The sequence below is a fragment of the Muntiacus reevesi genome, chromosome 3, assembly GCF_963930625.1.
Source record: "Muntiacus reevesi chromosome 3, mMunRee1.1, whole genome shotgun sequence".
Classification (NCBI taxonomy): Eukaryota; Metazoa; Chordata; class Mammalia; order Artiodactyla; family Cervidae; genus Muntiacus; species Muntiacus reevesi.
The window spans coordinates 74,126,732-74,139,447 of NC_089251.1; the positions used below are offsets into that span (position 1 = coordinate 74,126,732).

At 46.2% G+C, this 12,716-nt stretch overlaps 1 protein-coding gene across 1 annotated transcript in view; it reads right to left on the minus strand.

The window, feature by feature from the left end:
• The window catches only part of EPAS1 (endothelial PAS domain protein 1), a 91,219-nt gene that overhangs the window by 17,576 nt on the left and 60,927 nt on the right, over window positions 1–12,716 (minus strand). Inside the window, exons 4-6 of the mRNA XM_065929343.1 lie at window positions 12,625–12,709; window positions 9,116–9,234; window positions 8,803–9,008 (exon numbers count right to left, since the gene is read on the minus strand). Of these exons, the coding sequence (XP_065785415.1) occupies window positions 8,803–9,008; window positions 9,116–9,234; window positions 12,625–12,709 (410 nt within the window). The remainder of the gene's footprint in view (window positions 1–8,802; window positions 9,009–9,115; window positions 9,235–12,624; window positions 12,710–12,716) is intronic.

Consider the following 12,716-nt stretch of genomic DNA (forward strand, 5'->3'; position numbering starts at 1 on the left):
GGTTCTCCAATTTGTCCCTCCCTACCTCAAGGAAAGGAGGGAGGGCATAAGGTGCCGAGAGGAACAAATATGAAATCATAGCTCTAGAAATGTGCCCCTTCATTAACACTCTGATAAATAGGCAGCTCTGAAAGGACAGGGCTTGGCTGGGCCCTGCACAGTGTCTGCTTTTGATGGGAAGTGGGCAGAGAAAAGGCAGATGTGGAGAAGTATGAAGAATCAGGTACCTTTCCAAGAACCCTCTGCTCTGCACAGGAATCATTAAAATAAACAAAGCCCTACCCAAGAACCACAGATAAGCCGCTTTCCCACGTCATACCTAAACATATTTCTCCTAATCTTTGTTCTCTTACATTTTTTCTAATGGGCTTGCTGTCTTGTTTACTTAGCCTATCACGAGCTAGAAGTGATGCTATCTCCTCATCATTACAAGCTCTGTTTTGGAACACATGGCTTTTGGGGCTTGGCCCGGTCACCTGTCCATGCTGGAGATGCACGACATGGAGAGGAAAGCAGAAGCTGTGACTCCTAGGTCTCCCGTCTCTACTCCTCTCTCCCACTCCATTGGGGTTTTGTATAGGTCAGACTAAATCATCCTAGAATATTATTTCTGTTTTGTCCCTCCCCTTTACAAGCATCTCCAGCTCACCTATCATCAGCCACATCCAGAGGAAATAAACTCTGCCTAACTTCCAAGTTCTCCCAGAGTCTTATCTCTATCTTCCAAGCAGTTTAATTTGCAGTTGATCGGCAGCATGCCATGTCTCCTGCTCTGGTATATTCCCTTCCTCCCAGTTTCCATTTCTGGCAAAGCTAGGCTTGCTGCAGAGCCTCGGGGCCTTCTTTCTCTGAGCCCTGATGATGACAGGGCCAGTTCAAAACTGCATCTTGTTCACTGAGCTTTCTCCAAGTCCCCCTTCTTGAGCCTAATCAGTGAACACAGTGTCACAAGAAATTATGTATTCTTCTGTCCACATCCTAGGCTGCCAACCCTGAATTCAGGGACCACATTCTCCTTTGGCCTCTGCGACAATGAGTGCTCAGTAAATGCCACAGTAGCCGACCAACGATTTTCTTTGGGGGCCTAAGGTACAATCAGAGCCCTGTCTAACCCAGCACTGCTAAGGATCCTGGGCACTAATAACCCGCTTTTCTTCCTAGAACACAACCACCTATCTTAGTGCATGACAATGCACACACACAGCCTTTAGTGCAGCCCTTGTGGTATAGAGTCCATCTTTCCTCCATTCCCCAAGGTGTGTCTGCTGTTGAAGTGGGCAGAGAAGAGGCAAATTTTCAGCCTAAGTGAGACTTGGGGGTGAAAGGCTTTGTCAAACAATGGGCAACAAAGCAGAGCTGAGATGCTTAGGTCTCAGCTGATTTAGGCCAGCAGAAATTTCTCCCGTGAGATTTCAGCAGTTCACTTGCATCAGCCAACTGGTTTCAGATGGGGAGGACCTGTCCCCTCACTTGGCCCTGAGCAGAGAGGTCTTTGAAGTCATCAGCAACAGACATGTTCCTCAGCGACCCAACTCTGGGACTGCCAATGGCACCTTAGCCGGAGTGGAGATTCAGGGAGAAGGAGGAGATGGTTGAACAGAGGTGCCGCTTCCTTTCCTACACCCAAGTAGCTTTTCTGATGGGTTCCATGTCTTTCAGGCTTAGCCTGGGAGTCAGAATTGCACCTGTAGGCTGTGCTGCCAATGGGTTGGCTGACAATGGTAGGCTCACCAGTTTGCTACAAAAACTACTTCTGAGCCTTGCACTAGTTATAGATTTCCTAGAGACCCTCAAAAATGAGGCTGTCCTGGGAAAGTCTGATTCTAATCCATGAAGAGACTACATTTTCTTTCAAGATTAGAATCTTTAAAATGCTCAAAGTAAATGTTTATTATAATCAACCTCAAATAAAATATTTTCTGATCTAATTAGTATAATATCCATTCAGGGGACACAATGGGCATGTTTTGGAAGTGGACAAACAAGGGCTCAACTTCAGGATTGCCAGCTCTCTTCCCAGTAGCAGCCTTCATTTATCTTGTCAACTAAAATAAATATTTAACGTCTCCTTCTTCATGCCTTTAAACAGACGACTATAAAAACTGGGAAATACACATACCCCAAACACAATTGAAGAACATTCGAGTGGTTGAACTTCACAAAACCAGGAAACCCCAACTCAAAGCTAATGGTCGTTGCCCTCCTTCGGCAGGCACGCCGACGCCAGCAGGGAGGCTAACGAACCCGGTTTGTTTACAGGGTCAGCCTCCGCGGCACACAAGGGTCCTCCCTGCTCATTTCCCTCTGTCCCAGGGAAGTCTCCAGAGCTGGGCTGTGATAACATAATTTCATCTGCTCTCTTCATCAGAGGCAGGGGAACTTTTTATTCTTTCTCTAATTAAGGGTCCCTGACTCTCTGGAGGGGGGAAAAAGTCATTTTGGGGTCACCCATAAATTTCAAAAGTCAATTCAGTATGGCTGTTCTGTTTGTAGAGAAGAGGGACATGTAAAGGGGCTTAATTCACCAGACTTCAGAAGTGAAAAAGCACAGAGGTTCCTTTTTAATAATAAAGTAGGAAGAGAACCGGACCGAAGATGAGCCCAGGAGAGAGACATAGACATTGACAGGCGGCCACAGGAGGCAGAGGGAGGAGGAAGAGAGAAAAAAAGAAACTAGAAAATGGAGAGGGAAAGAACGGTAGTTAAAATCTGAAGTTAGTGTCGCCCCAAGTTAATATGTGGGTCAGAAAGCTGGGCTCTCTGAATTTCAGAGTCAGGTTTGCCTCACAGCATAAAACGACAGTTACTGGCCATTCATTGCTCTCTGCCCTTCATGCTGTGAGGCCCTTTCCACATGGACTACCCGTGGCTGAGCGCTGGGAAGACATGGACTCTCCCGTGGCAGCAGCGTCAGGGCCGTGTGACTTTGAAGGCAGAAGAAACAGTGCGGGCCTGAGCCGGCTCGGCCGCCCACGAGCAATGGGGCAGCGAGCTCCCTGCTTCACACGCCACGCCTGGAGTCAAACAAGGTCTGGCTGCAGGTTTTGCTCATTCCCTACACGGGCACAGAATTTGCTCAGTAAATTAATAATGTAAACAAGATGGTTAGAAGGGTATTTAAACTATTTGAGAGGATGAAAGTTTTAAGTACTTCATAACCACCTATTTGTTTTTGAAAGAATGCCTTTGCTAATAAAACCATCCTTCTATTCAGGTCTGCTTTCTTTCCTTCCCTCCTCTGGCCATGGCCTCTCCGAAGTAATACTGGGTTCACCTCATTTTGGTTCCTGTATGTGCTTTTCTTTTTAGCTTTGAAACTGCATTTCCTTAATGCAGACTAATGTCCAGACTATTCACTACCACAGATTTCAATGTCATTTATTTTAATGTATTTCAATCCAGATTCTCTTTGCTTTAAACAACACTTTTGAAGTAAGCCAGAAAGATAAAGAACATTACAGTATACTAACACATATATGCGGAATTTAGAAAGATGGTAACGATGGCCCTATAAGCAGGGCAGAAGAAGAGACGCAGAAGTACAGAACAGACTTTTGAACTCTGTGGGAGAAGGTGAGGGTGGGATGTTTCGAAAGAACAGCATGTATATTATCTGAGGTGAAATAGACCACCAGCCCAGGTGGGATGCATGAGTCAAGTGCTCGGGCCTGGTGGGCTGGGAAGACCCAGAGGAATCGGGTGGAGAGGGAGGTGGGATGGGGGACTGGGATGGGGAATACGTGTAACTCTATGGCTGATTCATATCAATGTATGACAAAACCCACTGAAAAATAAAAAATTTAAAAAAAAAAGACAACACTTTTGCCTTGTGTTTTCCTCAAATAGTACATGGTTAAGTGAATATCCAACTGGCTCTGTAGTTAACAGATAATTAATTTGCATCCTGTCAGTGTTATGTGTTACAGGTGGGGTGAATATATACATAGTGTACATAGGAGGGTAACCCTGCTTCAATCCTGGACTGACTCTGAGTGCCATCAAATGCTGCAACTGCCTTTCATTACCTTGAAACCCACAAGAAGGAAGGGAAAAGTTGCCTTGAATTGTAGCAAGAGAGAAGCAAATCATGCAGATGAATAATTTTTGAATTGTGAGGTCTATCACACTTTGAAATAAATTCCAAAGAGCTGCTTCTTCCAAGGAATATTTTGAACAGATTAGACAGGATGATATACAAGCATTTCTCATAAATATGCTCAGTCTTTCTTAGGACTGACTTAAGAACATTGTTTGGAAGAGACATAGATGCACAAGGAGAACATTTCAAGTGTCTTCTAAACTCAGGGGCTTAAAAAACACATTATATATACCCTGCTACATACGACCGGTAGAGAAAGACTACTATGTTTGCAAAAATATTTAGAACAGACTATGAAACTAAAAATGATATGTAACATATTAGGCTAAAAGATCACTTTGCATTTAAAGATGCTACCTATCCTCTAAAAAAAAGTAAAATAATTTGTTAAGTGTATCTCAGTATGCAATGAAAGTGTATAATCTTTTACTATTAATCTGCCCAAAGTCAGTCTATTTTCTTCTTGGGCATTAATACTATCACTTTTCAGGTGTTTTGACGTGTGTGTGTTTTACATCTCATGGCTTGCTATAATTTTACTGACAGTCTCTTAAAGATTCTCAACTATCCCTCACTTTTATCATCATTACCATTTCCAATTTCTTTATAGAAAAAGAGTTAATCATAAATCTGACCCACAGAATTTGAAATGTAGGCATCTTATTCACTAAACTGTAACTTCTGATATTATTACATCCTATGTTGCCCTAATTCAGTGACAAAAGGGGTTGCCCTCAGATTCTTTATTTTTAAAAATTACATGACCCTCTTTGTTAATCTGAAAATTTTACTGTTATGATAACTTTCCCCCCACTGATACTTCTCTTATTCACGTAACTTGCTTTTATAATTTATTTCTAAGATACAAAAAGACTCATAAAACACACAAAGTCACAGCGGAATCTTGTGTATTACAGATTTGCCCTGCTCTCCCTGATGACTTGGCTTCTTTCAGAGTTATTTTCTTTTTCCACTAGATGGCGCCTCCACGTGAATTTAAGAACCACCCCATCTTGAAGTTAAACTACTTGGGAACAACTTTTGCCTTCCTTTTGGGTGAATGGTTCTTAATGAACTCATGTCTCCAACTCCGGACTCTTGGAGATCAAGAATTATCTCTTTCCTTCTTTAATATAATCAGTCTCTGGCACTGAGTTAGATACATAGTAGATGTTCAATAAATAACACTTCATTAATTGGCTGCTCATTTTAGGAAAACTATTTGAATTGTGAATGGAGACAAGTTCATCCATTACACTAATAATCAGAATATTCTTCTTTAAACTTGCTGCTCAGTTTTACTGCCTCCATTGAGAGCAATTGATTGTATATACAAATAAATGTGACTGACATAAACTGTCATGGAATTCTCTTCTAACAATATTTGCTGTTTCAGATAATACAGGGCTTGGTATGGTCTTGACTCATTATTAAGAGAAGCAGGATGAATGCATTTTGAACCATTTGCATTCCTTTATTCAACTTCAGATCTTTCAGGACAAGTTGCTTCTGGTTCAACTGATTTTGGAAACCTGAGAGTTAAGTACAAGATTACTCTTTTTTCTATTTTACTTCTCACCTCCCTGCTTCCTTTCTTCTCCCTTTTCTTTTTCTCCATGATCCTTTGTTTGTTTGTTTGATTATGCCTGTGGTCTCAATATAACTAAGAAAAAGTACCAAACAACCTTAAAAGTGATTTTGTGTATTCTAATTGCCTTACATTTTCACCAGATTCTTTCTAACTTTCCCACTGGAAAAAGAATCCCTTTGTGGGAAATCATAGCCTCTCATGTGTGCCAGATATCATTAAATCTAGTGAATTCCCTGATTAAAATGAAATGGTCACCCTACCATGATATGTAAGTGTTGGTTTTTGAAGCACTGATCTTGGAAGAGCTGTGTGTGTGTGCACGCGCATGCGTGCATACCTGTGAGAGAGCAAGCATGAATGTGTGTATACCTTTCCCCATCCCAATACAAAAAGTAAAAACAAGATAAGCTACCAAAACCAAAAAATCCTAGTCCTCATCAAAGCAATTGAGAAGTAACACATAGGTGTTAAGGACTTAAAATAGTCACTTTATAAACGTCTAAGCCATGTCTGTGCCCTTGTGAACTAATCTCCTAATCCGTTAAACACAACTTATGTGTGGCACAGCCTTCTGTGTCTTTAAATGCCTCTGCATCCATCTCTCCAGCACCATTGAATTCAGAGTTTGGCCCATGTAATTAGGTTTTTGAAAGACAAGATTTTGCTGAAAGTGCACTATATCTAGCAAACCTTACAAGTAATATCACCTTCCACACTCTGAGTCACAAAGCCCTAAATCACAGGTTCCTTCAAGTCAGGATCAACTCTGCCTACCAGACCTGAAGCAAACTAAGAAGTCAGTGCAGGGTCCCTCTCCTTTCTGGGAGGAGGGTCTTCCACATTCTTAGACCCCCAATTCCTCATGTTATTGCCCCTTCTTCCTTTCATCCAAAGATTAGAAGGTTTCAGGAAATGACCTGAAATTCATTCAAAACATGGTAAAGAGTGAGGAATAACTTCAAATTACTCTTTCCTGAGGAATTTTCCCTTCACTTTAACAAGGATCAAAGTCTTAACACTTAAAAATTTCTTCTTTCCTGTTATCTAGGGATGAGAAGTTATTTTCTAGAACAGTAGGGTTTTCCCAGTGCTTCTGGGGTCACATTAGGGCTGTGCACATTACAAAACTGTATCTTCTGCCCAGAATGGCCCTTTGAATACAAAGACTGCATCTGATAAATAACCTTACACAGCATGGATTTCTCGGGTGCCTGCCTTTGCAATAGTCTTTCTCTCTAATTATCCTCATATCACAATAATGACAACATGAATAACCATAATAACTGCTGGCTGTGCCAAAGTTCCAGGACACAGTCTTCATATGGGATATTTTCTCCCTATGAGGTTAGAGCACTTCTTTCTAGATCTCAAACCACCCACTACCTGCAACAGCCTTGAATCCAGCACTATGGTGGTCAGAACTAGGGGACAGGAATGACTCTAGGGCACTTTCACTAGAATTCTTAAATCTGTCCTGGAGCCCAGTTCTAAGGAGTGGCAGCAGCAAACACCAGGTCAGTCCAGAATCAGGGGAGACAGACCTGGCAGAGCCTGGAAAGTAGAGCCCCATCCATGAAGAAACCTGCACCCCTGGGACATCAAGCAGAGGAGAGGAAGGTGGGTGGGCCTGGGGGCTGCTGAGCAGGAGCTCCCTCCTGGGGTCTGTGGCTTCCTGCTGGCTGGGAAGGTGAGGCAGTTTCCTGCTGGTAGGCTCTCCTTCTTCCAGGCCCCCAGCCTCTACATATCTCTAGCAGTGGTTTTGGCCCCTTAGAGTTTAGCAGGGAGACAAGCTTCAGGGGAGGACAAGGACAGCGAGCAAGACGCCAGCAGGAACAAAAAACCTCCCATCAGTGAGGGGGTTTGTGCTTTTCAAAGTGCTTCCATGGCCATCATTCATCTTACAGTGATCCTGTGAAACAGGTGGGGATAAGTATGCATTTTAGAGAAGGGGAAGCCACAATCTCAGGGTTTCTGGAGAAAGCTAGAAGGTGAGAGTGGAGTGCCTGCTGCAGCAAAGAGCTGCTCCCAGAACTATGACTCTGGACATAGTTCTGTCCAGAGTGGTAGGGAGATCCCCAAGGGCCCACTCCATCATGCACTAGATGGCGGGTGGCAGTGGCATCTCCTTGAGCCGGGCCTGCCTGGCCCAGCTCAGCCCCTGGCCTGTCCCTCCCTCCCTGATGGCAGCCATTGCCCATGGCATCCTTGCTTCTTCTACCTCCTGATCCACCCACATCTCCAATGTCCGGGCACAGAGGGGAGGGCAGAGGCCAGGCAGTGGGGAGGAGTCAGAGCTGTTCTGCCCGCCCCTCCCATGACAACTCTGACCTTTTCCCTACCTGTTTCGATCCTCACTTTGAGCTAAAACTAGAGTGACATGGATTACATGTATGGCCTTGGGTACTCTTTCAACTACTTTAATAAAGAAATAATTTAGGGTGGGAATCATAGCTAACACTGAACACTTCCTATCGGATTGGAACTTAGGCCATCTCACTGCATTAAGGCTCTTAACCACTATACTCTCCCGTAAGAGAATTTTCCAGTTGGTCCTGGCTTTAGGAATTGGAGTCTGACTTAGTTCCCTTCATCAAAAAGCCTTCCAACCCGGGCTGGACACTGGCTGGAATGGAGGACATAGGAGGAGCAGAGGCTGAGGAAAGAGGTCACTAATGGAAGAGAACACACAGGAGTCATGTGACTGCAGGGCAGCTTCCAGGTTCCCAGCTGGCCTCCGCACTGGCTGTGCCAATGGAGAGACCTCTAGACCTTCTTTTCCCAGGAAGCGGAGTGGAGAGAGGCTTGGAGATCTAGGAGTCTCTCTCTCTCTCTCTCTCTCTCTCTCTCTCTCTCTCTCTCACACACACACACACACACACACACACGTGTGGAGGAAGATGTACACACCACCTCCATCCACCATGACAACAGTTGCACTCTAGAACAGCTCTGGGCTGACAACATGGGACAGTCCAGTATGACCCTTGCCAGCACCGGCGGGATGAAACTGTGACCTGCCCCCAACAACACAACATGTCTGCCGCGGACCCGCCCCCTGACCGCAGGCACCACCACAGGCGCATGCGCGCACACGCTCCCCGCCGGGCCCCACCTGTCGTCGCAGTAGGTGAACTTCATGTCCATACTGTGGCGGCTCAGGAAGGTCTTGCTGTCCAGTGGGATGTCCATGTGGGACGGGTGCTGGATCGGCTCACACATGATGATGAGGCAGGACAGCAGCGGCTCCTTGCAGCCGCAGAGACTGCTGTGAGGGGGGCAGTTGTTGTAGACCTTCACCTGGCCCGTGCAGTGCAAGACCTGGAGACCAGCCGCGGAGGGTCAGACATGGGGTCGGGGGCGGGGTGGAGGCAGGGGGTGGGGGTGGGGGTCACCCCGGGACTCCAGACCCAGGCCTGACGTCCTACCTTCCAGGTGGCTGACTTGAGGTTGACCGTGCGGCCTCTGTTGGTGACCGTGCACTTCATCCTCATGAAGAAGTCCCGCTCTGTGGACATGTCTTTGCTTTTCTTCCCAAAACCAGAGCCTGGATGGAGAAGATAAGCAGAGCCAGCTGAAGTTAGTTCTGTTTGTAGTCAGAAGCAGGGCAGTTTTTCAGGGGGGTGTGTGTGTGTCTGTGTGTGATCCCTGAGGAGCTGCTGTGAGCACCCATAGCCTGCCCAGAGCACTCTGTGCTGTCTTGGCTGTGGATCAAGGCTCCCTCATCTCCAGCCTGTCTCCCCTGCAGGGTGAGCTCCTGAAGGGTTGGGGCTATTCCACTGTTTTATTTCCCACCGCACCTCACACTGCAGAGTGGTCAGGTGATGAGTGACCATCGGCCATGATCTCAGCAAACCTCTCCCCTGGGTGGGCCCCATAGAAGGAATTCCAAAAGGTTCATCCAAACAAGATCACAATCGCTCCAAGGGGATAAGCCTCTCAGGTGGAAAATTTCCCTTAGATGCCCCTGTCTTTTCCCCATTCCTGTCCCTCCCATGCCCTGTTAACCCACAGTGGCTACGTTCAGGATCCCACACCATGTGCCCCCTTCCCAAAGTGACACAGGTCAAGGCTCATGGAACACCGCTGGTCCAAATCTCCTGTGGTGAGCAAGTTCACCTTGAGGATTAACTCAGTATGGATCATATCCCTTCTCGGTCAGAATTTAAAAAATCACCAAGACAAACAAGATTGCTTCCTTCCTTATGGTCTCCAAATAACCTGCCCACTCAGGACTTCTCCCACTGAAAAAAAGAAAAGTGATGAATGCAGTAAACCCTAGAGGTGTCCCCCTGTCCATGTCTAAATTCTGCCATTCTGGACCTTCCAAGGTACACTCCCACCCCACTACCCAGCATCTCAGAACAACCCAGAGCCTTGTTTCTAATAGGCACACCCTTCCTCTGGGCATAGCCTCAGGACTGAAACCCCCAGGGGTCAGTGACTTGAGTGACACAGCCCCAAATCACTGTGTCAAATGGATTATGGCACTTTTTAATCTGTCATAAACCCCAAAAGAGAGGCCACTAAGTAACAGACCAGATGGTGAATCTTTTTCTTTTTCTTATGAGAGGGTATTCCTCCCCATCACAATCACAAAATCATCTCTCCCATACTCAATGTTTTTCCACAATTCTGGCTTCCATAGGTGGCATTTGCACATCATGAGATATTCTTGTATCTTGGGGTCTGGACACACTACCAGGACCAGCTCAGGTGCTATGAAGCAGTGGGCAGGAGGGACTCATTTGTGGCTGTTGCATGGGTTATGCTTATAGCCTCCTAACCTGTTAACGTCGGGATTTTCCCCATCTTGTCATTTGGTTAATCTCTCTGAACACAGCTCCAATCAGATTACCCCTATCTCTGCTCAAAAAATTCCAACAGCCCCCTCTGTCTACAGGATGAAGTTCAAGGCTCAGTTGCTGGCCTTCAAAGCTTTCCACAAGCAGCCTCACAGCCTTATCTGCCTCTGGGTGATCACACTAACCCTTTGCTTATAGATCATGAGTCCACTCAGGTCGGCACCTTCAAAGCCTTTGATGATTCACTGATTTTGATCTCAAGTCCTCAACACAGGGACCGAGAGACCTAACGTTCAACTCAGATCAACAGAGCAGAGTCATGCTGAGTCACAGCACTGGAGAGTGAAAGGTCCTAGACTTTGCCTGGTCCAACACTGTCACTTTGAAGAGAAAGATTCCCAGGAACAGAGCAATGAAGGGGCTTGGTTCAAGTTATATGATCAGACTAAGACTAGGGTCAGAGGTTGAACTGAGACCGAGAACCCAAGGGTTTCCAGAGTAGAGAAGAAATAAGAGACGTTGGGGTTTTCTCAGGCTTCCAGTGCCTGTTTTAGAAAGGGATTCAGAAGGTCTGGTAGCCTTTTTCTCACAGAACTAAACAAGACTTTCTCAACACAGAGAAGACAGTGAACAGCCCTGAGAGCTCCCCAGCCTGTGCCTGACCAGAGCCAGGTGGCCTTCAGGAGGGAGAGCAGAGGGGCTGGGGGAGGAGGGGGTGGTGGGGGTCGGGGAGGTGGTGGGAATCCTGCATTCTACAGGCTCAGTTGGTAACACGGGTAGAAGTAGGTGAATGAAATGTGTGCTTTTTCAACATGTGTGATAATAAGAGCAAACCCTTGTAGGCTTGATACTACTGCCTTGGCTCTGTCATTCAGGCTGGATAAGTACACGCTCCATGTCAGTGACAGGTGAGAGCTGTAAAAAGGGATGTTAGACTCGGTACAGTCTGTCCAGGGCAGAGACTGACTCTCAGGTTCAGAAGGGATCTCGAAAGTCATTGAGCTCCCTTCTTCTTAAAGCTTCCGTCCACTTGACAATATGTCCATTAGAGCTTTTGCGCAGCTGTCCCCAGTTACAAGAGATGAAGCAGCCAGCTCTGACTGTCCCTGAAAAATGCTTTCTGTTTGTATGGGCCCTTCCATCCCCCGGCACCTGCTGAAGCCCCCGCAGGTAAGAGTGTGGTGCACAAGACCTTTTAAACTTTCTCCATGAAAACCGGGGGACCAGACTCCTTCCTTGGCCCCGGTGGTAGCTAGTCTCTAAAGGTGGCCCCAGTGAGCCACGTTTCACAGTATTTAGGGCCTTGTATAGCTCCCTCCCACAGTGAATGTGCCAGGTCTGTAACTCACTTTAACCAAAGCGTGGTACTATACCAGTTTCAGGACTAAGCCTTCAGAGGGCTTCTGGCAGCTTCTACTTTTGCACTTTTGGGGAGCCAGCTCCCCAAAAGGGAGCTAAGAATATAAGAATAAGAAGTTTGGCTACCCTGGAGAGACCATGTGGAGAGGAAGAGGCTCTGATACCTTATGGAGTGACAGAGAGCTCCAGCCTCTAGCTACCACCACAAGGTCCCAGAGTGTGGGTGAGCCCTATGCTTATCCCATCGGGTTGAGCCCCCTGACATCACATGGAGCATGAAAACCACCCACAGAACCCACTGAATCATGAGAGACAATAAAAGGACTGTTTAACCCACTGTGTTTGGGCAGTCTGTTACACAACCATCACATGGACAGCTGCAACAGCTCCCATGAACGTTTTGGCACAGACAAGCTGATTGGTTTGGATGGTGTCATTCGGAAAAGATGCTGGACACTCAGCATGAGTGATGAAACCTCCTGGAGATGGTGTCCTAACCCACAGGAGTGCCCTAGGAGTCTGATCTCAGGCACCACAAGAGCCAGCAAAAGATAATTCTGAGTACTAGGTACTCAGTCCTAGGTACTGAGTACTAGTCCTTCCAGGGCCCTTGATCTCATCTCCAAAGTCCTGTTGGATTTTCTATGGGTGTCTGTTTTTTCTGGATCATGATGGCCATGATCTATCCATCCTACGTTAGTACACGAAGGGGAGACAGGTTCCTTCCCCATGTGGTATTAAGAAGGAAAGAAACACACCCAAGAATACCTTACCATTTTTGAGACTCAAGTTCTCACGGATCTCCTCATGGTCACAGGGATGAGTGAAGTCAAAGATACTGTGTCCTGTTAACTCTACCTGTTTC